General features: G+C 40.1%; 3 protein-coding genes across 3 annotated transcripts; 2 read left to right on the top strand and 1 right to left on the bottom strand.

Annotated features, from left to right (window-relative positions):
• Window positions 1-335: 335 nt before the first annotated feature.
• On the top strand, window positions 336-3,335 carry LOC135947423 (eukaryotic translation initiation factor 4E-like). Its single transcript, XM_065496286.1, has 5 exons — window positions 336-496; window positions 798-973; window positions 1,043-1,220; window positions 1,526-1,665; window positions 2,631-3,335. Exons 1-5 carry the CDS (start codon window positions 437-439, stop codon window positions 2,743-2,745), a joined length of 669 nt encoding a protein of 222 aa, XP_065352358.1. The 5' UTR covers window positions 336-436; the 3' UTR covers window positions 2,746-3,335.
• LOC135947424 (uncharacterized) lies at window positions 3,332-7,912 on the bottom strand. Its single transcript, XM_065496287.1, has 4 exons — window positions 7,768-7,912; window positions 5,545-6,061; window positions 3,864-3,991; window positions 3,332-3,798 (listed from the first exon to the last, which is right to left on the bottom strand). The coding sequence occupies exons 2-4, from the start codon at window positions 5,879-5,881 to the stop codon at window positions 3,676-3,678; spliced, it is 588 nt and encodes a 195-aa protein (XP_065352359.1). The 5' UTR covers window positions 5,882-6,061; window positions 7,768-7,912; the 3' UTR covers window positions 3,332-3,675.
• A 163-nt stretch (window positions 7,913-8,075) lies between these two features.
• Baldspot (elongation of very long chain fatty acids protein baldspot) lies at window positions 8,076-20,159 on the top strand. The gene is made up of 2 exons (XM_065496285.1): window positions 8,076-8,626; window positions 16,459-20,159. Exons 1-2 carry the CDS (start codon window positions 8,310-8,312, stop codon window positions 17,078-17,080), a joined length of 939 nt encoding a protein of 312 aa, XP_065352357.1. The 5' UTR covers window positions 8,076-8,309; the 3' UTR covers window positions 17,081-20,159.
• Window positions 20,160-25,936: the final 5,777 nt, after the last annotated feature.

Below are 25,936 nucleotides of genomic sequence, written 5' to 3'. Positions count from 1 at the left end.
ATAATTCAAAAACATCCATTGTGACCAACCAAACATAAAAATTCAGCATGGTCAATATTTAAGTATATCAGATTTTTTAAAAAGATTGCAAAGAAAACACAAATTTGTATACATTTAATTGAATATAAAATCGAATAAATAAATAATTATCTATTTTTCATTGATATCACTGAGTTTCAATAAATTCTTAGGTTTGCCAGCATGGCTGCCTTCAATGATAATCAAAAGATGGCGTCGGCATCGCTACTACCATCTTACACAAAGTTAAAAGTTAGAGATAAGCACGATCCTCCAAAAATCAACGAGAGTGGAGAAATAAAAGTGGGGGCAACCATTGTAAGCCGCGACTCCCACTCCAAAACTCTCCACCCTCAGCCAGCCTCTTTTTACATCCTATTTTTACTCTCCTTGGAGAGCCTCGTGAAGAAATTCTTTGATGAGTGAGTTGCGGTGTGACATGGCTGCCGCTGTCGGGAATACGAAGTCTCCAGACGAGGTATTTAGCCTAATTTTCTGTTAATTGCTCGATGCACTCGGAATTTTCCGGACGCATCAAGCTCTGTTTTAACCGTGCTCGCGAAAATTCTCGCCAAAACGGCTGGCTGTGAGTGAAAATCATTGAAATTCGCGCACGGGGTTTCACCGGGGAAAAACGTGGACACATACCTTTCAATCGTTGACCTCGTAAATGGTAATGTGCTACCGTCGCCCATTCTAACGGGCCTTTGCTCGCGATTTTTCCCCGCGAATCTAGGAATTCGGGCCGATTTTTCACGATTTAGTTGAAAAATTCGCAGATGGAGCAAGAAAAAGACGTGAAGCCGATGCCGGTGGCAGACATCCCTCGTGACGTGATCAAGCATCCGTTGCAAAATTCCTGGACTCTATGGTACTTTGAAAATGACCGTGCTAAAAACTGGGAAGACAACCAGGTGGAGATCTACAACTTCGACACCGTCGAAGACTTCTGGGCGTAAGTTATCTAATTGAATTAAAGTGCTTTGACCCCAGAACACGGCTTTAATTTTTATATTCTGTCCAGTCTGGTGAACCACATCAAGCCAGCTAGTGAAATTAGGGTCGGAACCGACTACTCGCTGTTCAAGAAGGGCGTGCGACCCATGTGGGAGGACCCGGCCAACAAGAATGGCGGCAGGTGGCTCGTCTCCCTCGAGAAGAAGCAGCGCGGCCCAGAACTCAACAATTGCTGGCTTGAAGTGGTAATAATTATTATTAATTGATCATTTTTAATGCATCAGAGCGAAATAAGGATTCTTTCAATTTTAAAATAATCTCAATTTTTATTTTCCGTGTTTCAAAAATTCTGTAAATATTTTTCAAGGCCTTAAAAATAATCTTTTAAATTTATCTTGAGCCGAAACACGTGTACTGTAACGATAATTTCTTAATTCAAACGCGAGTGACATTACAGAAGCGTCATTGCTGACGTCACTGTTTTCCTCCCACAGTTGTTGTGACGTCACCAACTTGCCCTGAATGATCCAATTATTAATTCATTTCGCAGATGCTTTGTTTGATCGGCGAGGCCTTTGACGAGTTTAGCGATGATGTGTGCGGGGCCGTGATGAACATCAGGCCCAAGGGCGACAAAATTGGCATCTGGACTGGTGACGGCACTCGCACCAACAGCATCATGGAAATCGGGTAAGAAATCAATCTTAAAAATTCGATTTTATTCATAATAATAGAGACGTTTTTCCTCTAGATTGTTGAAATATCAATCCAAACACTTTGAATTCTCTTGCATTTTGCATTCCACAATGCGAGAAATGCTTGAATATTTTTCCTGGAATTTTATTCTTGCTCTAACATCGATTTTGGAATTTTTGGCTCTCTGCGCAACTTGTTCCAACATGGCCGCTCCTAGAGTCTTTCCAATCTCGGAATTGACTCTGGGGGCGGAAGTTGAGTGATCGGAAAGAACCCGGGTTTCTTAGAACCCTGAAAATTGCATGATAGGTGCTCCTCAGAAGGTCCCTGAACGATAGGAAGCTCAGAAAAAATTGGGATGTTGCCTTGGACGGGGTTTTTGGTATTTTAAAAAATTCTAGATGTTTTTATTTGCTTGAAACTGAAATTTTTGGCTTCGAAACAGCGGAAGAGGGGGGCGTAACCAAGGGACAACATTATGGCGACGCACCACGCCCCCTTTTAGCGGCGTGCAGTGCACTCTTCCACTCCGCCATATTATATTTCATCGGTTACGCCCCCCTCAAGTCAAGAAACAACCAAAATCGGTCGCCGAAGAGGGGGGCGTAACCTAAGAAAAACAGCTTGGCGGCGCAGACACTGTTTGCCACTCATAGTGGGCGTGGTGCGCCACCATATTGTAGTCCCTTGGTTACGCCCTCCTCTTCGGAGGCCCAAACAATTCGGTTTCACGGAAATCCATAAATAATCTAGTCTTAAAACCCGGTCGAACGGGTCGAAGGAAACATTTTGAGACCTAACTTAAAGTTCTAGCTTTATTAAAGCTCCAATTGGTGCACTCCGACGGCCATTTTCTACAAATTTCTAATAGATTTTCCAGGAAAGGTCCTTTGGGTGTTTTCCCGGAAGCGAGAAAAAACTTTAAACAGAATAAATGACCAATTTAATTAATTTTTCAGGCAGCGAATCAAGTCCCGATTGAACATCCCAGCCAAGGTGTTGATTGGCTACCAGCTGCACCGCGACCTGACGGTGAAAAACAGCTCAGTGATCAAGAACAGACACCAGGTGTAGTGCTGAGCGGCGAATTGCGCGCGCTCCCACCCAAGACTGTTCAGAGTGCTCACTGCAAAACTCTTACGAAGGCTGCCCGAGCTTTTTTAAAAGAGGACATCGTGTTTCTCTCCCTCTCTCTCTCTCTATCTCTCTTCTTACAGTTATGTTGCTAGTGTCACACTCCAAGCAGTGCTGGAAAACAAAGCCCCTATTTATTACGTTCGATGATGATGCGCCACGGATTAACCAAAGCCGCACCCATTGATTTTGTAAATAAAAACTAAGATGTCGTGTCTAGGGAATTGTCAGCACTTTGAGCCGAGTGTGCTCTGTGTAATAACTCGTTGTTAAATGGATGAGCATTGTTAATAAGTAGCTGAGTATTTTTCTAATTGTAGAGCCTCGCGGATTCGGCCCTAATCTAAGTAAGCTCCACATCGGCCCCTGTACATTCTTTCAAATCAAAATATAATTTCCAAGTGCTTTGAAGTTGTTTTCCACAGGTTAATTAATTAATATATATTTCGTTCTCCGCGGCTGAGTTATAATTTCTAACTTGCTTCTGAGAATATGAGTGGCATGAGAATAAAAGGTATTTATAAAGTCCAGTTAAATCACGTTTTATTGCTCCCCGACACCCCTAGTAAATAATATCAATTGGTTGTAAATTTTAACAACAGATATTGGCACGTCTTAAAATAGAGCCAACAATTAGGAACATTTTGCATTATTGAACATGTGAAAATTACAGATTTTGCCGAATTTCGCGAATATTAAAATTATTTTTTTCGCTCGATTTGAAGGAAAAATAAGGCGCTTGATTAAAATGAAATTATTGAGCAAATTTTCTCAAATTGAAATTAAATTTTAGTGTAGGACTTTCAACACAAATTTCTGCAAAGCTTTTCTCGAACGTGGCAAAATTAAATGTTAAAATTCACAACCAGGTCAACGATCATAAATTCTTGTCACTTCTTCGCACAAGTCTTTTCTTCCGGAGGCGCCGAGAGAACGAATTATCAGCTTCTCCAGCTCCATTTGGGGAATGTTGACAGCGGCCCAGGCGAAAATCTGCAATTAATTAATACAGCGAGTTAATTTAAGGTTGGGATCAATGAATTTTATGAATTATTTGCCTTTTCAATGCGTTCGGTGGCATCCGAAAATTCATCTTGGATCTCGTCCATCTCGGCATCGGGCAAACCGACCTGACGCCCGAAGAACGACCAGGTCCGTCCAATGTTTTTCGCTATGTGAGCGATCACTGAAAATAAAAAACAAACAATCAATACTAAACATGAAAAAGGAGAGTGATTGAATAATTTTTAAGCACTGGTAAATATTTTTTGTTAATTTCAAAACTGGTATTTTGCGCCCATTAAGACAAAATATGCTGATCAATTTATTTTTTGAATTAAATCATCTTCCAAAAATACGGAAAATGGGGAAAAGACGTTGATTTATTTTTCTTAAAAAATGCAGGTTAATGCGAACCCTTGAATTAAATATTTTTTTAGAATATTGTGGCCCGTGATTTTTTGGTTTTTCCTAAAAAAATAATTTTGGCCGTAATTAACAGTCCAAATTCTCAAATTGGAAAGGAAGTTTAGTGTTCGGAGCCGCCAGCCAGGCCAGTCGCCGGTAAAAATGGGTAAAAAATTAAATAAAAACAGGAGAGAAACTTTTTCCGGCCCTTCGGGCTGTTAACCACTTTCAATCTTAACGCATAAAATGTTGTCGGCCGCGCCAGCCACCGCCTTAAATCATCACTAAGTTAATATCACGCCGTACTGAGCCGCACGTCGTGTAGTTTTATTTTATGACTCTAAAATACGCACCTTTTATCTAAAAATGATTTTTTTTTAAATCTTCAAATCAGGAAAAGATCTAAAATGTTTTAAATTTCAATAGAATTAAAAGTATCTTCTTTCGCCCCTATTAACTATTTTTTTAATGAAAATTAATTTAATTAAAATTTTTATTCCTCAATAATTAAAACAATTGCCTGCAATTCTGAGATTTCCACTATTTTGCTTTAAAAAAAGGTCAAATTTTGTGCTAATTGAGAAAGACACTGTTTAATTTTGATTTCGAAAAGTTAAAAATGTTCAAAAATAAGGAAAATTTGTAGATTGTGGAAAAAACGTAATTTTTTTCTGAAAAATGCAGATTTTTACGAACTGCTGCAAACCTTTTTACTAGCAAAAATTAAATCGGCCAGAATTAACAGCCTAAATTCGCAAATTGGAAGAATCCGTCAGTGTTCGGAGCCGCCAACAGGTGGCGCCACCGTTCATTTGCATTATTTTTCAAGTAAATTCGCTGCAGATCCAGATACTAACCTGCTTCTTTCAATTCTTGGTGTTGAATTATTTAAATTTTTTGCAGAAAACCGAAATCAGTTTGATCAATTGCCGGGAATCGCAGTGGAATTGCCGAAATGTTCAAATGAACGGTGGTGCCATCTGTTGGAAGCTCCGAACACTATAAATTGGCAAATTTTGTCTACAAATCTGAGCTCCTTTAATTTAAAAATACCAATAAGGGCAAAAGAAGGTAAATATTAATTCAAAATATTAAAACAAAATTATTTAGAACTTTACCTGATTTCGAGTTTAAAAAAACAATAATTTATAGATGAAAGGCGCGTGTTTTAGAGTAAAAAATTAATTTTTAAATAAAACCACACGATATGAGGCTCGGTTTGGCGTTTTTAGCATTTTTAGCAAGTGTTCAACCATTCTAGCTTTTAAATTATTTTATTTAATGGATGTTATTCTATTATTTCGAGTACTCCAGACAACAAAAAATGCTGACCTGCTTCTGTGTTCTTATTTGCGAAGGCCAGTCCTCCGGGTTTGTCGACGATGCGCTTCAAGTGCTGCCTGTAGGCCAAATTCAGTTCTTGGTTGTTCTTGACGATGTCCGCGAGCAGCTCTATGTTGTCCTCGGAGATGCAGCAGGTGCGTATCAATTCGTGGATCAGCTCGGCCAGGTTCTCCTGCAGGTAGGTCGTTTGGAATCGCGTACTCAGCACGTCAGGGTGCTTTTCCAGGAAGCGCTGCAACAAATTCTGGCTCTCGTTCAGGTCGGCGGCCCTCTCGATGATTCCGTCCGTCAGCTGGGCGAACGACTCCTCCAGGCTGATCGGCATCTTGGTTTCGAGTAAAAAAGCCCGGAAAAGAACGGCGGGCGCTCGCTGGTGGTTGCGCAGGATGGATTTCTTTTCTTGGTACTCCACCAGGCCGAGCAGAGCACTGTGTGTGTGACGTTTATTCGCGCTTTTGATTTGTTGTCGAGTAGAGGAGAGAGGTCAGCCGGACGCCGACCGCCGCTGAAATTGTGGCAATAGGAAATCAGGCTGGGAATAAACACTATAGAGATGACAGACGAGGAAAAATAATTTATTTTTAAGTATTTTATTCGGTCAGAAAATGCAACAGTAAGAGATAAAAATTTTAAATAGTCAGAATTCCTTGAAAATGTGTTGAAATCATTTTTATCTTTGACAATTAGCAACCTTAGACTTTTTCTTTTGGGGAAAATACCATTTCAATCGCTGTTTTATGAGTTTTAAAATATTTTTTGGTGATTTTGTTGGCTAAATTCTATTTTCAGCCCCTCAAAATACACTTATAGGTTGAAATAAATTAAAATAAAATTTTTAAAAAATAAAAAAAGCCGAAAAAAGTCGATCCAGTTCGCCAAAGAGTTAGCCACGGAGCATTAACTCCGAAAGCAACCAACCATTGTTTGATAATCCTGATAAAAATTTAGGTTTACTTGTTCGGCAGTTTTTTTGATGCGTTTAAATCGTGCATTTCGTTTAAAAACAATTATTTTCTTGTTAACAATTGTTAAATTTCAATTTAAAAATAAGAAATTTGTCTCAAATCGCAGAGAAAGGGCTTTAAAAATGGTAAATGCCTGGTGCCGCCATCTTCCGGCAGCTTTCAACACTAATTTAAAGCTGTTGACAGATGGCGCCACCGGATTCGTTCGTAATAAATTTAATTTTAAGGCTTTTCCGCTGCCATTTGAGACTCAAATCCTTCTACAGTGCATTCCTCACTTAATTTGCTTTCTTTTGACGTGCTGAAAACCAAAATCGGTCCAGCCATTCGCCGTAGAAACGTCGGAAAATATTTTTTTATTCCTAAAATTAATTTTTCACGTTTCTACGGCGATTGTCAGGACCGATTTTGGTTTTCAGAATGTCAAAAGAAAGCAAATTAAGTGAGGAATGCACATTAGAAGGATTTAAGTCGGAAATCGCAGCGGAAAAACCTTAAAATTACATTTATTACCAAATTTTACGGTGGTGCCATCTGTTGGCGGCTTCGAACACTAAGGGATTTTTTGCAATTGGTCAATTTATCACGGGAAATAATTTTCCGTTCCGTTATTAGTTTTTCCTATAGAAATTTGCAAATAAATGACAAAATTTTGAATTATTTCGTGAAAAAAAAAATTTCTATTGCTCGAAAAATCAAACTTTTAAATAAATTTATGTTCCTGAATTTTAATAAAAGAGAAAATAAAATATTAATAGCTATATCAGATTAAAAAACAGCTCGAATATGTAGCAATAATTATTTATTTAATAAATAAATATGCGGACAAAGATGAAAAGTGCAAAATTGTAAACAAAGAGCTGTAAAAGGAAAATGAGGAATTTAAATTCTCTCCTATTTAAAGCGTAACGTCATGGCTTTAATCGAGTCATTACGGGAAGATGAACTAAACTTGTTTATAAGTGCGTAATGTATAAAGTACAGTACACAGTCATCAACAATAATAAAGAAAAAAACTAGTTTTGAACTTCAGAAGCAAGCGTAAATACCTATAAAATACTGTCATCGTGTTCAAATCAATGATGACACACGACTGTGACTGTTAGTTAATACCGCTGACGAAATAATTGAGGAAATTAATGAAAATACTCCAACACCACACAGAAAACGCAATACATAATTGCATAACAAAATAAAATCTTATAAAAAAATCCACCTGGCACTGTGGACATGCTTAAATTCTCACCTGATCGTCAGAAACGGGACTGCCACTAATCACTGAAGGTGTTTTTCCACCTTTTCCGTCCGAATTTCGATTATATATCAATGAATTTCACAAGATTCTGCGCCTCACGCGTGTTGATGTTGATTATTTGCTTTGTGAATGCACCTGCGTGCTGTAGATGGCAGCACTCGTGGCTGCCGGCGCGCCGAAGTACTGGCGGTGGCGTGACGTAAAACGCGGCTCATTGATTGGTTGAGGGCGGTGGGCGTGGCGCGCCTGGTGACGTCTGGGGAAACTAGGCCCGACTTGGTGTGAGAGAGAGAGAAAAGTGGGATTGCCGCCGTTCGTTGGCTGCCTGCGTCCGCCGCCGCCGCCGCCGATCGCCGATTCCGCCGCCGCCGCCGAGGCTAAAGGTGCGTCCAGGAGCTGTCGGTGTTGCAGAGCAGAGATCAGTCAGTGGGAGCCGCGAGTGCAGACGGACGCACGCACGGAGTCGAAGCAAGCGAGTTGCACACGGCGTACGTACACACACCGGCCGCCTGCCTGCCTGCCTGCCCTGCACCATGACGTACCTGGACCTGACGGTGCCCAACTACTCGTACGTGTTCAACTTCGAGGAGGAGTTCGTGCACCAGGACACGCGAGTATGGATGATCCAGAACTGGAAGAACGGATTCTACTACGTCGGCATCTACATGATCCTCATCTTCGGCGGGCAGCACTACATGCAGAGTCGGCCCCGCTTCCAACTCAGGGGCGTGCTCGTCATGTGGAACACGGCCCTCGCCTGCTTCAGCATCGTCGGCGCCTGCCGCACCCTCCCAGAACTGCTGCACACCCTGCGCAACCACGGCGTCTACAACTCGGTCTGCATTCCTAGGTGAGACCACACACGTGCTTTCCGCACAAGCGGAAAGGGGGGAAAATTACGGTCCCCAGGGGGTGCGTATTTACTCGAGGCTTTAAGAGGCTGGGGATTTTTTTAAAAAAATTTTTGGTTGGTTTAATTCTCGATAAATGGCGTTCTTCGAATTTTTTGAGTTGGTTTTTGAGTTTTGACAGCCCTTAAACCGACTCTGTTGCTCTAGAAGACGGTTAAATTATTTGAATTTGATTCTATGGAAGGGAATAGGGTGGTTTCGACTCAATATTAACCCTTTTTCCTTTTTAAAAAATTTAATAATCGAATTTAATTACCAAAAAATGTTTTTTATTTATTTATTTCGAATAAAAACAAATCATCCCCGTAAATGAAACCGAATATTGTATTTTGAGGACATTTTAAACGGTTTATTGAGGTTTATAATCTCCAACCGTAGGAATTAAAGCGGAAAGGGGTCCGAAAGATGATATTTTAGTGGTTTTTGTGTTTTAACAGCCTTACAACCAACTCAGTTGCTCTAGAAAACATTTAAATTATTTATATTTAATTCTAAAGATAAGAATTTAATGGTTTAGACTCAAAATTAACCCTCTTATCCTTTTTTATAAATTTAATAATCGAAATTATTCACCAAAAATTAATTTACTTACAATAAAAAAACAATATTCCATTTAAATGAGAGCGAATAATATGTTTTGAGGACATTTAAAACGGATTACTGAGGTTTTATAATCTGCGACCCTAGGAATAAAGAAGGAAAAAGGTGGGAAAGATGTAACTTTACCAAGCTCGTTGGGTTTTGCGGGTTTCCTGTTGATTGCTGGAACTTCCTGCGCCTCGCGTTATTGCAACCACTGATAGATGATGCAGAAAATTCCGATTTTTACGAATAATGCGTTAAGAAAATTCGCCATTTTCTAAATCTGGGTCCAAAAAAGGAATGACTTCGGAGAAAGCAGACGGAGAATTCAAAATAAATAGACAGCCGATCGATTTTGGTTTGGAAGTCGCGCCTTTGTTTCGGTGCGTGCCCTGCCGAAGCTGCATAATTGGCGCCGGAGCCGCCGGTTGCATGTAAACATTGCACATTGCGTGCGTCTACGCGAGGGTAGAATTTGACCGGAAAAGCCCGTCTCGCGTCACGTTGTTGTTTATTATTAACTCGCTGTCACCACTGACGCGCCTGTCGGAAGAAATAAATTTTCACTTTTGATGCGCTCAAGATTTTTGCTCCAAAGAAAGGGTTCAAATTAAACTGCGATAAAAAATTAAACATTAAATTGCTGACTTATTTTTCGCAAAATCGATCTAGTTCATGGTTTTTAAGATCAAAATATTGAACTAGGAAAAAAATAAGCCGAATAAAATCACTGACGAAAAAATTGAACTTTCTGAATTTATTTTTCAGTTAATAATTCAATGAAAGATTGCTTAGGTAATTATTTTAAAATTAAAGAGTTAATTTAAATTTGTTGATCATTCCAATAAATCCAATCAGGGAGCGAAGAACACTGTTTATGGGTCATCAAAAACCTACAAAAAATTATCTAATGAAATAAAAACCAACATTGTGACACTGACATCTAGAAAATTGTCTTTAAAATCTATTTCGAATTGATTTGTCTGTCTATTTGTTGTATAAAGAAAATATTGCTTCGTAATTAAAATCTGTCTTAGAAAGATTTTGTCTTCTTATTTGCTATTCTTCATTAATTCTAAATTAAATAGAAATAGGCCTACCCAAACTCTGATTATTTCCTTGCGAGCTCACGCTTGAAGCTGAAATCATGGGTGGAAGGTCGTAATGAGTAATTAGTCTGCATTCAATTATGCAAATTTGTCTGCGTCGGCGTGAAAGAGAGACGCCGGCTGGCAGGCCGGGTCAACAGTTGCGAGCGTAAAAAGCAAAAAGAAAAAAGTCGGCGGCGGCCGAGAGTCTATTTCGAGCCCACGTGGCGATGATGATGCGATGCCGTTACTCTCCGAGGGGTCAATCGAATTTATTTTTTATTATTTTCTTCACCCGAGGACCGCCAAGGCCGCGAGCATGCTAATTTTGCTATCGCCGCAGCCACGATTTTGTTTGTTTAATTTAAAAGTTGATAACTCGGCGGGCGCGCAACTGGCCCTGCTTTGCAATTTTTAACAATTTTATGCAGCGCCGGATGTTTTTCCGCTGGTGGTATTTGGTATTTGTGTCATTTGCAGTTGCAGGGATTTTTCTACCATTTTGGGGCCAAACCGAACCGAACTCGAACTCGAAGCGAACAATCAGAATGAGAGCGGACGTGTGGGACGTTTTTATTTTTACAAAGCTGTTTGGCAGCGAGCAAGCGAGAGCGAGCCGAGCAGCAGACGCTTTTATTGCTGATAAAGTTTATTTGTAGGATTTTGAGAGGAATTTCTGTATGGATTTAGCCTTATCTCGAGCACCGAAACTGCAGAGAACGAGCGCGTGTGGCCGAAATTTCATTTCTGAAAACCTAATTTTTAAAACTTTACGTCTGCTTTAATTTAATTGCTTCAAATTTAATTTTTAATTTCAGCCGTGGGAAAATTTTCATGAAAAAATTGGCAATTTGAAATTTTAGGGGTAGTTTATTACGTTTTCTACAGTTAAAAACAGTAAAAAAGTATACAAATCGGTTAAAAGTTGGACATTTTGGCGTAAAACTCGACCCGTTTCTTCGTAGGGAGGCTTATTTTCAAGTCAAAAACCGAAACCGACCCAAAGGCGAATTTAAAAAAAGTAAAACTCACACTTAAAAAATAGCGAGAATTTTGGGGGCGTCGGCGGGGGTGAAAATAGGGCCTAACAGACGCAGAATGTCACGGCGAGTCTGATAAACTTCAGTTATTTTATTCTACAACCCTTAAAAGCCGAGTTATTAATTTTTAAGTCGAAAACGCGATTTGTGACATTTCAAACTTTTGTTTTCGGGGCCCAGGTGGGGTCCTATGGGCCCGACGGTGCTGATTTAGGTACCAATCTATGCCCCTTAGTGGGGCGCATACGCCCGTGCGCGGTTTTCCAAAATCGGACCATTTTTGCGATTTTTTGCAATTTTTTCGCAGATTTTTTGATGAATTTAATTTTTTAGAAAATCTCCTTGCGTCTCACAAAATAACGTTTTGATCTCCCTCGGCTGCTCACTTGGAGTTTTCTTTGCCAGCCAGCCGAAGAGCCGAATGGACCGACAAAAACGAAAATTAAATGCAGTGTATATTTTTGGTTGCGAAGAGCGGAGGGGGGCGTGGCTCGATCCGCTTGTCGTCTCGCGACTGGGTCACTTCCCCGTTATGCGCTTCCTGAAGGTGAAATTGAAGGAACGCGCCGCGCCGCAGCCAGCGCGCTAATTGTTTCGATATCCATATTTATTTATATTGCGTCACGCACTGCCGGCGCTCGGTTTCATGCACCTTTGCGTTTCGGTTCTCGGAAATCGATCTTTTGAGAGGAGGAAAACGAAAGAAAGCACCTAGCTGGATTATCCCCTTTCCTTTCGCCGCCAGTCAATTGATTGTGACCTTCGCGAAAATGCACCTGCTGCGCTCATTACGAAAACGTGAATCAGCCGTGGAATGAATAGAAATAATGTGTGCGTGATTGAATTGCGTCATTTTCTTGTTTTCCGTCATTTCAGCGGTTAATAAGGAGATCCTGGAAGAAATTCTTTATAGATTGAACTGTTTCATCTTATCTAACATCAAGGATTTTTTTCCCTTTTAATTCGTGAAGATCTCTCGAGTTTTTATGGAATTACGTTTAAATTTGGACGCATTTAAATTCTATTTCTGGTTACGCCTCTTTTAATTAATTTCTTTCAAAACGGAAACTTTTAAATTCAAATCATCGGGGGCCGGGTCGCGATCTGTGTTGGTTTTCCCGCCGGTCAGAAGTCAAAATGGCGTCGAAATAATAAAGGCCAATCAGGAAACGGTGCAGCGGCCAATCAGAAGCGTCGATAAAGAGGCGTGCCGAACGAATAATTTCATTTCCGCGTGTTTTAAATCATTTTAAATCAGCCTGATGTGCCATCTAACGGTCGATTCGCCAATTGACGGGCTAATCAGCTGTTACTAAAGAAATAACAACCAAAATATTAATGCCATGAAGCTATTTTGATTTCATTTTACGACTGTAAGTGTCCCGCCGTACAGAAAATAAAATTTAAAAAATTCATTAGAATTTTTTCTAAGATTTAAAAAAATAAATTTATAATTTACCACGTGAAATTTTCGTGTTTCTGAACCTTGCCCCAGTGGCTAAATATGTACATTAAAAGATAAAAATTAGAAGCCCTCGAGGTTATCGCTCTCAAATTAAATTAAAAAAAAATCTCACATAGTCAGCTGTTGCGATGATCAGATGATTTCGAAGATTGGCAATCGAAAGTTAAAGGCCAGGGTACAAAAGTACAAAGGCCTGCCTGCATACACTGTCACGCCACTTTCGGAATAATATCTATCTTTGGAATGATTGCAAAAATAATAATTTTTTGTTGTTCTGGCCAGCTGCGTGTGCGTCGGCTGTCGGCTTATCGTCGTTATCGGTCGAGCGGCGGCCGCTTTTGGCTTTACTATGCCGAGTGCCGTTTGCCGTTCGTTTCTTTGCAACCCGTTCGTTCGTTACGCGAGAGATGCATCGTGAAAAGGCGTCAGCGCAATGTCGGCATCGATGCATCTCGCACCCGGTAGTAATTATCGAATACAAGCCGTGCGTAGACAGACGCCGCACGTGCGCGTCTCCGTTTACGAGACGGCACGAGGCCGCAAAAATGCTCGCAATTGGTTAATGGGTGATGGGCGCAGCTTTCCTTTTCGATAATTGTTGCGCATGCGAGGGAAAATTCAAATTGTTCGTAATTAAATTTAAAAATAGAACGAAACCAATGAATTTCTGGTTACGCCCCCTTTTAATTAGGGATTAATTCTTCTACCGGGTTTTGGTATTAAAATAAATACTTGATTTGTTTTATTTGCGTCAAACCGAAAAAAATATTCCTCGTTGAAACAGCTGAAGAGGGGGGCGTAACCAAGGTGCGCTGCCATATTGTTGTCCCTTGGTTACGCCCCCCTCGATTTCGGCTGTTTCGACGCCGAATCCTCTCAAGATTTCGTAACAGTTGATGAATCATCACTACTTGTTGCAGTTTTTATTTTTATATCCATCCGATAATCAAATTCCGATAACGAAACCGAGTGTTCTTTTCGTGGAAAGTAGTCTTGCGGCTGCCTGCACGCAGTTTAACGAAAATGCTGCGTTTGAGGCGTCAATGAGTTTTTCACCGACCGTGTTTCCGCATTTTCTAAATGAAAGTCTGCCGGCCGCAGTGTTTTGCTAACGGATAAATAGATATAATAATAATGTCTCGCGTCCGCTTGACACTTGATACCGCCGAGCACGTGGAAGATAGGATAGGATACCTATCCACTTGAGAGGCTTTTCGAAATTCGATACCGAGCCGAAGAATGTTTAATGCATGCCCATTGAGGGAATTATTCATTTTTTAATTCACTGGAAGATATTTTAACCTTACATTTGTGTAATGAGGAATTAGAATTAAGCAAAAAACACAAGCAAGCCGGAAATTTATTTAAAAATAAAACATTTTTTGCAGTGATTTCATTTTGCTAGATTTTCAGGGTTTAAATCCTGAAAAAAAAATGTTAAATCTTTTTCTCCAGACTCTCACTGGTGTCTCGTGCTCGAAACAAAGTAATTTTGTTCATTTGAGTGAATGCGGGACAATTATATCTCGTCTGCGTGAACGCTTGCACTCTTGGGCGCTGACTCATCCGCAGATAATCCGATTCGCGAGCCAAGCAGCCAGGCTGTCCGTCCAGCCGAGGGAGGGTGATTAATTTTTCTTTTTCGAGCGAGATAACGAGCGCCGCTCAAGTGGCTTAATGAAAAAAGATGGGCAGCGCACTTGACACAAATTTCGGAGCCACCCTGCCGCGAGCAACACGAGCGGGCGGGCGCGGCCCTTAAAATAAAAACACCGCGCACTGTAATGAGATGCAATTTGGTTTCAATTAAAAAAGATTTATTTATTCTACCGGCCTTGTAAGGTGACGTTAATGTGGCACGTGAGGAATGCGTGGCGAAGACTTAAAAGTTCTTTTGGTTTGTCTCCGAAATCCTCGTTATCAGATAGTTGACGTCACGACTCGTTAAGCCGAGTGAGTCGCGGCCCCGACAAGCACATATGCAGCAATTTGCTTTTTTTCTCCGTATTCTGACGGCAATTCGTGGAAAAATATTAGCTTTTAGAGTGAGAAATTCTGTTGTTGAAATTTGACACCCAAAATTTTAATCAGTTTTCCCTTAACCGTCCCTTTTTATATTTTACTTCATTGGCATGACTATTGGAGACTTCAATTTAAAAAAAAGATTTGGCACTTTTTAAAGAATTATCCTGTTTAAATGTGTGACGGTACTTTCTTTTACTTTACTCTTTAATTAGGAACTAAAATCCGGAGAAACACTCTGTATCGCTAAGAAACTTTCATTTTAAGCATTTGTTTAAGCTCTGTCTATTGTTAGGTGCAAAGTGTGATTTTTTTTATTTTTTCAAAGGAAACCCCAAAACTGGTGGGATTTTCCAGCCGTTTGTTTGCGCTAATAATAAAATCGGGGTAACCTGTTTTTAGACGCTCAATTTTCAAAAATAAAAATTAATTTGGTGTCGTAACTCGTTTTGAATTAATTTTGTAAATAAATTGAAGATTTTTAAAGTAAAATATCAACAGTAACACACGCACGTTTATTTGATTAAAATGTAACAATATTTTTTATGTCACAACTATTACTCTAGAAATAACTTAAATCTGAATTTCGTAAGAAAACCGAAATAACATTCCAAAGACAAAGCTTATTCTTTGGTAAACATTTAAAAGTGTTGTAATAAAGGGAATAAAAATAAGATTTTTACTCATTTTCTCGAAAATGTAAAGATCTGTCCCAAAAATCAAATTTTCATTTGGATTTTGTTCGAAATTCTGACTCAATTAACAATTTTTTAATAATAAATTGCAATAACGTGATATTTTATACAGAAAATTGACCTGAAAGAGGCTAAATTTTTATAAAATCGGTATAAAGGACACTTGGACCTCAAACAAAATTAAGTCCGATATCGGGACAAAATTCTTAACAACAATATCCAATTTTAACTCAAACTGATTAACATTCTATTTGATGAATCAACCCGAAATTAATCATGAACAATTTAAAGACCGTCTTTAACGACTTTTCTGAGCCCACTATTCGATTCCTGAGGGTCGAATTAGTTAAAATGGACGTTTTTCCGTTAAAAAAGTGCAGCGCGACGTGCGAACTTTTTTCCCGCCAAAACCAATATGAATGCGAGATCTGCGCATGCGTTAGAGCTGGCTGGATCTGACAATGTAGTCATTCGTAGAGGTGGTCTCACTGCAAGTGCTCAAACCAGCTCTCACGCATGTGCAGTTCTCGCATTCATTTTGTTTTGGCGGGAAAAAAATTCGCACGTCGCGCTGCACTTTTTTAACGGAAAAAATGTCTAATTTAACTAATTCGACCCTCAGGAATCGATTGGTGTGCTCAGAAACTTCTTCAAAGACGGTCTTTAAATTATAGATTTGCTCCCGGTCCGAAATTCTGGCAAAATCTGATTAAAATCAAAATTCTCTCCGTTAAAATTAATTTTCTCCGCCTCCTGGTTAAAATTTGGCTCAAACTGCCGCGTCTCCAAATCTGAAAAGAAGAAAAAACAGTTAGAGAAACAAACAAACAAACGCATGCGAGTCTCTACTAATTACAATTTTGCCTTTTCTGTTTGCAGTTACATCCTTCACGACAAGGTGAGCGGCTTCTGGACGTGGATGTTCGTGCTGTCGAAGCTGCCCGAGCTGGGCGACACGGTTTTCATCGTGCTGCGCAAGCAGCCGCTCATCTTCCTGCACTGGTACCACCACATCACGGTGCTGCTGTACAGCTGGTTCTCGTACGCCGAGTACACGTCGTCGGCGCGCTGGTACGTCGTGATGAACTACATCGTGCACTCGATCATGTACACGTACTACGCGCTGCGGGCCATGGGCTACCGGCCGCCCAAGCAGTTCGCCATGTTCATCACGGCGTCGCAGCTGTCGCAGATGGTGGTCGGCTGTCTGGTCAACTACTGGGCCTACCAGTACCTGCAGAGCGGCGAAGAGTGCCACATCAGCCTGACCAACATCAAGCTCTCGTTCACCATGTACCTGAGCTACGCCATGCTGTTCGCCAGGTTCTTCCACAAGTCGTACCTCTCGGACGGCGGCAAGGGCGCCTCGGCCGCCAACGTGCCGGCCCGCGTCCACTCGGCGGCCAACGGCGTCAAGTACGACAAGCTCGGACAGGAGGACAAGGTCAACGGACACCAGTACGGCCTGCTCACCGGCCAGCAGCGGAGCAAATTGGAGTGAAATTAATTAGAACACCCACTCACACACGCATCCACCACTTAAGAACACCTTCACCACCCTCCCCTCCATTTCATTTTCGAACCGAGGAATTTTGTCGGAGGCTGAGAAGAAAGCGCGAACCGAGGGAATTGGATTTATTTGGTGTGAGCCGATCGGAGCCCAATTCGATAGGGTTTCGCGGCAGCCATAAAAAGAAGGAGAATATCTAAAGAAATGCATTTAAATAAACGGGGACATGTTTGCATCAAATTCTCTGCCGTGGAGTGTATTTCCAAATGATCAAATTGGTAATTCCTTACTTTTTATCCGGCTTCCTGAAGAAACAGCAGGATCTTTTCTTTAAAATTCGCGGAAGAATTCGTTTAAACCGTTGAAATGACGCAAGAATTCTTTAATCAACGCTGATTGGCCGACGCAAATCGCATGTCAACAGCTGCCGCGGTTGCCTAGCAACAGTGTAAACGTGTTGTGAATTGCGCGGGAGATGCTGACCTGCGCTTTCGTCAGCCAATCAGCGTTGAGGATTCTTGGAGCAAAGAATTATTTTCGCTAAACAGAAGGAAATGCACTCTAAAAGACGATTGATTATCATTTTTTACTTAAAATGAATTCGCTGACTAATAAACTCACGTATTTATCCTCAAATAACCGCGTCAAGAATTCATTCCTTTTCCGCCAACCCCTTCAAAACATTCCTGCAACTCCGATTTCCCTCGGCCGAAGCTTTTCCCGTCGTCTTTCGGTTCTATTGCCCAAAACCGTGAGCAACTTTCACTCGCAGAAGACGCGTTTCTTTTCACATACACACACGTAAACACTTAACAAATCGGATGCTGCAAGTGACCCCGTTCTCACTGGGCCGATTTGCATCCGCTGCCATTCATTCGTTGGAGCGAGCGTCGACGATGGCAATTGTTTATCCTGTAATAACGCTAATCGAGTGCCCCCAGCCGCAGCAGCAGCAGCTCGAAATTGAACGACACACGAGCCAATATTGTAAAAGGACATGGTCGGGCGATTCTCTCTCTCTCTCCCTCTCTCTCGCGGGCGCTCTCCGCGCGCACGTGTCAACGGCACAAAATTGCTGTCATCGCGCGTGTTTCACTCTTTTCTTTTAATTGTTTTCATTCCAAGTCGAGGGGATTCGTCCGCGTAGTATAATATTTTGAGACTGTGATGCTTTTTGAGCTGGCTCCGTGTAAATTCCAAAGCACCAACCAGCAGGCTAAAAAATTGATTGGCTCATTTTCTCCGGAACACCCGGCTGGTTTCCGGATTTCTTTCATTTTTTTTCGGTTTAGTTCAGTTAAGCGCAACGGCTCTTCACTTTTGTTGTTACGTTTAGTAATTTATGGAGTAGTCGCGGAGTATAATTAATTATTATTATTAATTATTCTATAGTTCACCGTTCGTGGAGGTAGCACACAGTTTCCGAGTGAAAAAGGACACAAAATTTCTCAGCATTTACATACGTATTTCCCATTTTCGGAATTCTTCAACCGCCGTCCGCCTCCAGAGGGCGCATTTATGTGTGCACAAAGGGTCGGCGTGGCCCTCGGGGGCCGGCGGGGGCGTTCAGGCACATCCGATCGATACACTTAGTCCTGCTAGACGTGAGCATTAGACGGTTATATAAAATATAGCTTCGATAGATTGGTCCGTGTGTGCGCGTGTATGTACTTGGCTTAACTCAGAAAAGTAAGCAGAAAGAAAAAATGACGTACTTGTACTTGTAAATCGGGCACGCGACCTTTGTCTCCCCGCGGAATCCGTCGCCATCTTGGTTCCGACTCGCTATTGGTCTTGGAAAAACAACCTTTTCCCGCCAAAAGAGTCCCGTGCTTCTTGTAAATTGCTTCTATTGAGCAGAAAACCGATTGTTTGGTCTCAATTCGCAGCTGAAGAGTCGATCTATCGATTTATAACGGCGGAGACGCATTAAATTGAGAATAAAATCACGAAAATTAGAGAAAGCAGCAAGAATTCTTAGCTTGAAGAATTCTTTACGCTGATTGGCTCAGCGCGACGCATGTCAACAGGTTGCACGGTTGCCTAGCAACAGCGTTAAAGTGTTTAGAATTGCTGACGAGCGCGTTCGTTAGCCAATCAGCATCGAGGTTTCTTCGAGCAAAGAATTTTTGCTGTTTTCTCCGATTATTGGTGTCTTCTTGCAGCTGTAGAGTTCATTTATCGATTTATAATCCCAGAAATTCATTTAAATCAATTTAATCACGAGTATTGGAGAAAAGCTGCAAGAATTCTCGACGCTGATTGGCTGAGCGCAACGTGCCAACAGCTTCCCGGTTGCCTAGCAACAAGAATCGTGAATTGCGCGGGAAATTGTGACATGCGTATTGCGTTCAAATCCAAGAATTCTTTTAATTCTTGTTGTTAATCGACTTTTAATGCGTTTCTGCGATTACAAATTGATAGAAAAGTAGAAAACAATTCCTTATAGAGACATTTTTTTATCTGGCGGTCGAATTCCAGCAGGGGAAAAGGCGGTGTCCGTCACTTCACTCATACTTATTACACAATGACTGTATATGCTATGCATACGACATCGGCTTTGCGATTGGTCGGCGTGTAATTAACTAGCTTAATTATTAAAGTAATTATACCGGCGCCGTCTGGGCACTTTTCGCGGCCCTTCGGCTTTTTTGATAAGCATGAGAGCGATGCATGAAAATAAATAAATAAATAATGTCACGTGCATAGAAAGGCTCTGTGATTTGATGTTGATTAGTTAATTTTTTGTTTTCCGATTGATCGAGTCAATCGCATTCGTTGTTTTTAACCAGCAGGCATTTTGAGACTTACGCTCGATTCGCATTTTTAGTCCTCTCAGAAACGGCACACACCCACCCACACACACACACATAACTCATGTATAACTCGGAGCGATCGCGTCGTATTATGAAATAAAATTATACAAAAAAAATAAAATGGTGTAATTCTTACTGTGTAAAACTGCAAATTCCTGTGTACATACATAACGTATTTAAAATTACAGCTGCCAAATTATTGTGCTTCACAGCGAAATGAAATAAAGAGAAACACTCGAAAATTTGATCTTGAACTGGACAATTCTTTTATTTCGAGACCATCTCCCCTCGCCGCCCATTAATTAAGTTCTATTTTCGCGCGGCGCTCGTGCGAGAATTTTGGCAAGGAATATGTACAGCTGAATGAGCGCCTTTCCACTGGCCTGAATAATCAATGCGCCTCGTGTTATGGTCGGGCCAGCTTTATTTTTGCAACACTCGTAATCGCGAATGACCGCACTTTAAAAAAATGATAATAAATAAACAGAATCAAGGACTTTTTAAAGCCTTTGTTGTTTTTAAACTGACCTGCTTTCATTCAGGGGTTGTTTCAACCAGTTTTTCAAAGGCAAATATTTTATTTTAATTTAAAATAATCTTTTTCTTGTTTAAAGACTTATTTGGCGAAGTTTCTGAGCTCACCAATCGATTCCTGAGGTTCGAATTAGGTACAGTGAATGTTTTTTCCGTTAAAAAAACGTGCGAACTTTTTTCCCGCCAAAACAATTTGAGCGTATTTGCGAGAACTGCGCATGCGTGGGTGCTGGCTGGATGTGACAAAGAAGTCATTCGTTCAGGTGGTCTCTCTGCAAGTGCTCAAACCAGCTCTGACGCATGCGCACTTCCCGCAAATACGTTCATATCGTTTTTTGGCGGGAAAAAAAGTTCGCACCTTGCGCTGCACTTTATGGTCAGAATAAAACATCTACTTCACCTAATTCGACCCTCAGGAATCGATTGGTGTGCTCAGAAACCTCGTCAAAGACTGTCTTTATTAAAAATAAACAGAATAAAGTACTTTTTTAAGCCATTTTGTCGTTTTTCAAGTGACCTGCTTTCATTCAGGGGTTTTTCAAAGGCAATTAATAAAAAAAAAATCTAATTTAAGTTTTAATAATAAGTTAAAAGACATTCAAAGGAGCACAAATAATCGATTCGAGTAGAAATCCCTGAGTCGGCGATAATTATTGCAGCGGACGGCATTGCCTGCGGAACCTCTCTTGGCGAGTTTAGCACCTGATATTATTTATATGGAGAATAAGGCTGGCGGTTCAACAACCTCCTCTCGGCCTAGTGCGCGATGCACGCTCGGGCTTGCTTGCAAATTGCTCGCTTTTTTTCTATAAAGTGCAATTTGCGGTGCACATAGCCGTCGAGATGCGCCGCCACTTTTTTTCTACTTTGGTCACAGATTACTTCTTGCCTTTTATGCACAGATGCGAAGGTTTTTTATGCTGAACGTCAGATTATTAAAATTCTGGAAATCCTTGTTGCCAAAAATCGCCAATTTAATTAGAAAAAAATCTTTGCTGGCTGCAACAAAGTGTTTTAACGATCAACAGTGTTTTTTTCTGAGCTTCCAATCGTCTATCAGGACCATAAAATGAGCTATCTGAATTATTTAATATCGTCTAAATTAGCTGAAAAATCATTGCAAATTTTTGGCTGCATAAATTGTTACACTTTTGGTGAAATTTTTGAAAGAATTTTAAGATTTCTTGATTAATAACAATTAAAAATCTGATATTTAAAATTAATTTTTTTTTAACAGCTAAATGAATTCCAAAAAGTTATCTAAATAGCATTTTTTACGTCACTTTTATTATCACCAACTCATGTACATTAAAATCTTTTTGATAAGGGGAGAGATAGCAAAATCTGGTTATCGTAATATTGTTAAAATAATTTTTTTTTACACCTTGCAACGAATTAACTAGCTGAAATTTTTGCGTCTTGATCATATGACACTAATTTTACAGGAATTATGAATAGCTTTCAGGAAAATTTAGGTATCCTTACAATTTCAAACGTCTCAAAAACCTGTCCAATCGCTCCCCAATCTAAAATACATCCAGGAACATGTAAAAAACTTTCAGGCTGAGCTTTTGCTGGATGAACTGAACGCGTTCGAGCCGGAGGGAAAATCCGTGAAATTAAAATACCATATTTGCTAATAACCTCTAGTAACCGAAAATTTTAACCTAAGTTGTGTCTGGGAAAAAATAAAATTCGAATGATTTTGTTTTAATTTTGATACACATTCTATTCTGAGTATGGAATTAAATGTGTAGAATGCATCTCACATTTTTCGAGGAAATGTTCCAATAGTGGAATTGAGAAAAATCAAAATTGCTCGATTTGTATTTGCAGAATACACTCTTGAGGTAAGAAAAAACCTTCTCTGCTGTGTCAGTTTCACTCTTGAGCCAACGAAACAAAAATTATAAGAATTTAATTCAGCCCATAAAATGATGTCTCGGGGTAAAACGCTCTTCTTTTTTCGAGTTGTGCTTTTTTTGTTATTTTACTTTACGGATAAATAAAAAATCACTGTTTTCAAGATTGCAAGCCAATTTATTTATTTATTTTCTTTCACATTGCTACAGTTGCAACGAAAAATCAAACGATGTCCACTTTTGGGATCAGATCAATTATGTCTTGGCGAAAGTAGCTGATTTTTTTATAGAAGAAATACGGTGCCATTTGATACAAATTGTTTTCAGAGTCGCAACTGGCATGTTTGAAAAATCCGTTGACTTGGCCGCCAATTGCCAACAGTGGAAATGTAATGTAAGTCGGGTTTGTCTTGTCATCTTGCAACGTAATCTGCAGATTTTGGCCAAATCATTCAACGAACTGAGAATAAAATCACGAACAAATAACAAACCAGGCAAAAATTAGTAAGGACGGTTGACGTCATGCAGATGATCTCGTCAGAGTTGAAGCCAAATCCTGATGATTTATCTCTGCACGTACTGTTGTCCACCATTCGGACGCTCACCTTTTTCAGGGTGCTCTGCAGGCAAGAAAATATTATTAGGCTTATCAAAATGGAACTATTTATAGAGGTTGTGTTGAAAAACAACAGTTGAGCATCAACTTCGCTGTCCAACGCGTAAAAACTGGATAAGCTCATGTTGAAAGGAGTTGATTTGAATGGTTTGCAAATCTTCAAGTAAAAGAAATTTTCCTTAGCATCAGCTGTATAAGCTCCCACGGGTAGAACGGCGCCCATCTGGTTGGTCACGTTGAACATGTCCTTGCTGCAATCAATTTTGAGGCGATTTTACAGGATTTTAGTAGGAAAATCGCGAAAAAGTGGCCCCCGGTACCCTGAAAAAGGTCGTCAGGGTGGGTCAGGTGGTGGGGCTCGGCGAGACCTTTCGTTTGAGGCTTTGTAAGTTAAAATCCATTAACTCGTAGAATTTTAACAAAAATAAAACCATAATTTTCAATTGCGCCGCCAGCAAAAGGAAAAATCCGAAAAAATCAAATTTAATTTTTCTATGGGCGGGAATAATCTCAAAATCGTTCTCCAGACCGGTGTCGAGCCTGCGTGTGGGTTAAAACAGTAGAGATTGCCATATTGATCATTTTGCGGAAAAAATGGCGAATTTTAAATTACCGTGTGTCCAAAAAACACGTTTTTGTAACTCCAAAACCTGTCTAGTCCCTCAATTTTCGAGATAAATTAATGAATTTGGTGGCAAAAGACGCGACATTAAATTTTTCAGAGGGCCCGTTTTGTCGATTTTTGAATTTATGTCCTAGAGCGGCGACATGGCTGGCGGAAGTCAAAATTGGTCGGAAAAGACCCCAAAAATTGTATAATTACAATTTTAATTGAAAACTTGCCTATTTTTTGATGAAAATTCCCCGAAACGTGGTTCATAAGACACCTAACCAATATGGCTATGCGGAATTACTGGAAAAACCTCGGGTCATGGTTAGAGAATTTTTTGAAATTTTGAACCATTTGGACATTCGAAAAATCGTAGAAATTCCAAAAACGGTCAGATACTAAAAAACCGCACACTGGGGGACGTGCCTCATTAAGGGGCGTCGAATGGGGCCCAAAACGCCACCCTCCGGCCCATAGGGCCCCACTAGGGCCCCGACAACCAAAATTTTGTAATATCACACAAACGGTTTTTCACGTTAAAAAATTAATAACTCGACAACTGTTGGTTGCAGAAGGAAAAACCAAAGTTCGTTAGACTCGTGGTAAAATTCTGGACAAAAGGGTGCCCCCAAAGGTCTGCTATTAGTATTTTAGGGACTATTAAAAATAATAGATATCTTGGGATGAGAAAAAACCCTATCACAACATACACTTACGTCAGCGTATTGTCCGAGTTGAACGATTTAAGGACATATTTCGCACTGACAAACAAACCTGGCGTTGTTTTTAGAACGGCCTGGTCTTGAAACTTTATCTTGACCTGAAACCGAGAACGAGATGAGCTCTGATAATCGGCGTTTTTTTTTCAAAGAAAATTTGAAAATTCTCTAACAATCAAATTATGGAAATTTTATATTTACAATGTGTGGAAACTCCGTAGGAGCAGCGTCGGTGACCACCACTTGACTCTCGCCACCTGCAGTAATAATTAAAATCAAATTTACTTGTAAATCAAAACATTTTTCGTGATGAAAATTAATTTTTAATTTCCAGCACAAGTTAAAATTGCTTCCTCGCCTGAGTAAATTGCTTTTCTAAATTATTTACTAGGCCATTTTTCTGTTAGCTCTTATTTTTCTATGAGAAAAGCAAAAATAATAATTAGGAAAACAATTGAAATTAATCTGACTGTTCACTTCAAATCAGATTGTTAGTTTTTTTTAATAATTCAATCAACGCTGTGCAATCATATTACGAATTGAACAATTTTTCGACGAGGTAAAGCGCGATTGAGTGATCGTAATCGCACCTGTGTTGACATTCGTCTGTGATTTTGGCTTCTAGCAGGAAAAGACAACATTAGCTTTCCTTGTTCATCCATTCTCTCCACTCAAATATGTTTGCCGCCAATCGTGAAATTTCCATTCATTGCGTTTTGCTAATATCTGTTTGCTCGATGCTGTTTATTCGCATGAGAGAGAGAGAGAGACAGCGATAAGAGTCTCCAATCCCCCCACCGGATATATAATAATATAGAATTATTTACCTATCGCGATTTTTTTTAGTTTTCAACCTGATTCACGAGAAAAAAAATGAAAGGGACGATTATAGCCGCGCCATTGTCTCGACGGAAGGGTATTTTAGCATTTATAATTGGCACAATCTTAAATTCAACTTTTCGTTGGTCCTGCGGAATCAGTTGAAGCCAAAATTGAGCAGCGTAAATTTTGGAGAAAAGTTCGAACTGTCTCCTTACTCGAAATCCTATTTTATTTTAGTAAAAATGAGTTTCCCTAAAAGGCTAATGGGCAGATATCGACGAGACGAACCGAAATCTGCCAAGAAAATGTGGTCAAGAATCACACACATGAAAAAAAAGACAAAATGACAAGTATAAAACTGCATGAACGCGCAGAAAAAAACTGAGAGGACGTTTTGTCAGGTGGGCCAATGTTTAGTTTAAAAAAAAAAATAGAAAATTGGATTCGTGAAACACAAACCTGAGAGAAGTGAGCAGCACACGAGCAGACCGGACAGAGCCTTCTTGATGTACATCATCGCCTTTCTTACAAATTGGTTCACTCCAACAGCGCCTTTTATTCCCCCAAAAGGGTAATTAATTTCTTATCTACCCTCGAACCTTCCACTGGCATAATCTAAATAATTGCCCTCACGACCTGTGTTTTTCGCTTTTCTATGGTGATAAAACGGCCAGATTTTCAAATTGCTTCCGTTCATTGTATATTTTATCAAAAACAACAAAGTTTTACGTGTCCCAACAAGCTTGTTGGACATGAGGTCAAAATTCTGATAACCATTTCCCGCAATTATTATGCAGAGTGAAAAGCAGAAGCGGCAAAAGGTTGATTTAAAAACTTTGTGGCTCCAAATCGGTAGATTGTTTTCTGC

The sequence above is a fragment of the Cloeon dipterum genome, chromosome X (genome assembly GCF_949628265.1).
Source record: "Cloeon dipterum chromosome X, ieCloDipt1.1, whole genome shotgun sequence".
NCBI classification, from domain to species: domain Eukaryota; kingdom Metazoa; phylum Arthropoda; class Insecta; order Ephemeroptera; family Baetidae; genus Cloeon; species Cloeon dipterum.
This window is presented reverse-complemented; position numbering and strand designations above follow the sequence as displayed.

What these genes read in the sequence shown, in the direction of transcription:
- LOC135947423 (XM_065496286.1), top strand. Translation starts at nt 437, where the DNA reads ATGAGTGAGTTGCGGTGTGACATGGCTGCCGCTGTCGGGAATACGAAG. An exon ending in ACAATTGCTGGCTTGAAGTG is followed by an intron (nt 1,221 to 1,525) that starts GTAATAATTATT and finishes TTCATTTCGCAG; the next exon opens with ATGCTTTGTTTGATCGGCGA. An exon ending in AACAGCATCATGGAAATCGG is followed by an intron (nt 1,666 to 2,630) that starts GTAAGAAATCAA and finishes TTAATTTTTCAG; the next exon opens with GCAGCGAATCAAGTCCCGAT.
- LOC135947424 (XM_065496287.1), bottom strand. Translation starts at nt 5,881, where the DNA reads ATGCCGATCAGCCTGGAGGAGTCGTTCGCCCAGCTGACGGACGGAATC. An exon ending in AAATAAGAACACAGAAGCAG is followed by an intron (nt 3,992 to 5,544) that starts GTCAGCATTTTT and finishes TTTTATTTTCAG; the next exon opens with TGATCGCTCACATAGCGAAA. An exon ending in CCACCGAACGCATTGAAAAG is followed by an intron (nt 3,799 to 3,863) that starts GCAAATAATTCA and finishes AATTAATTGCAG; the next exon opens with ATTTTCGCCTGGGCCGCTGT.
- Baldspot (XM_065496285.1), top strand. Translation starts at nt 8,310, where the DNA reads ATGACGTACCTGGACCTGACGGTGCCCAACTACTCGTACGTGTTCAAC. An exon ending in AACTCGGTCTGCATTCCTAG is followed by an intron (nt 8,627 to 16,458) that starts GTGAGACCACAC and finishes TTCTGTTTGCAG; the next exon opens with TTACATCCTTCACGACAAGG.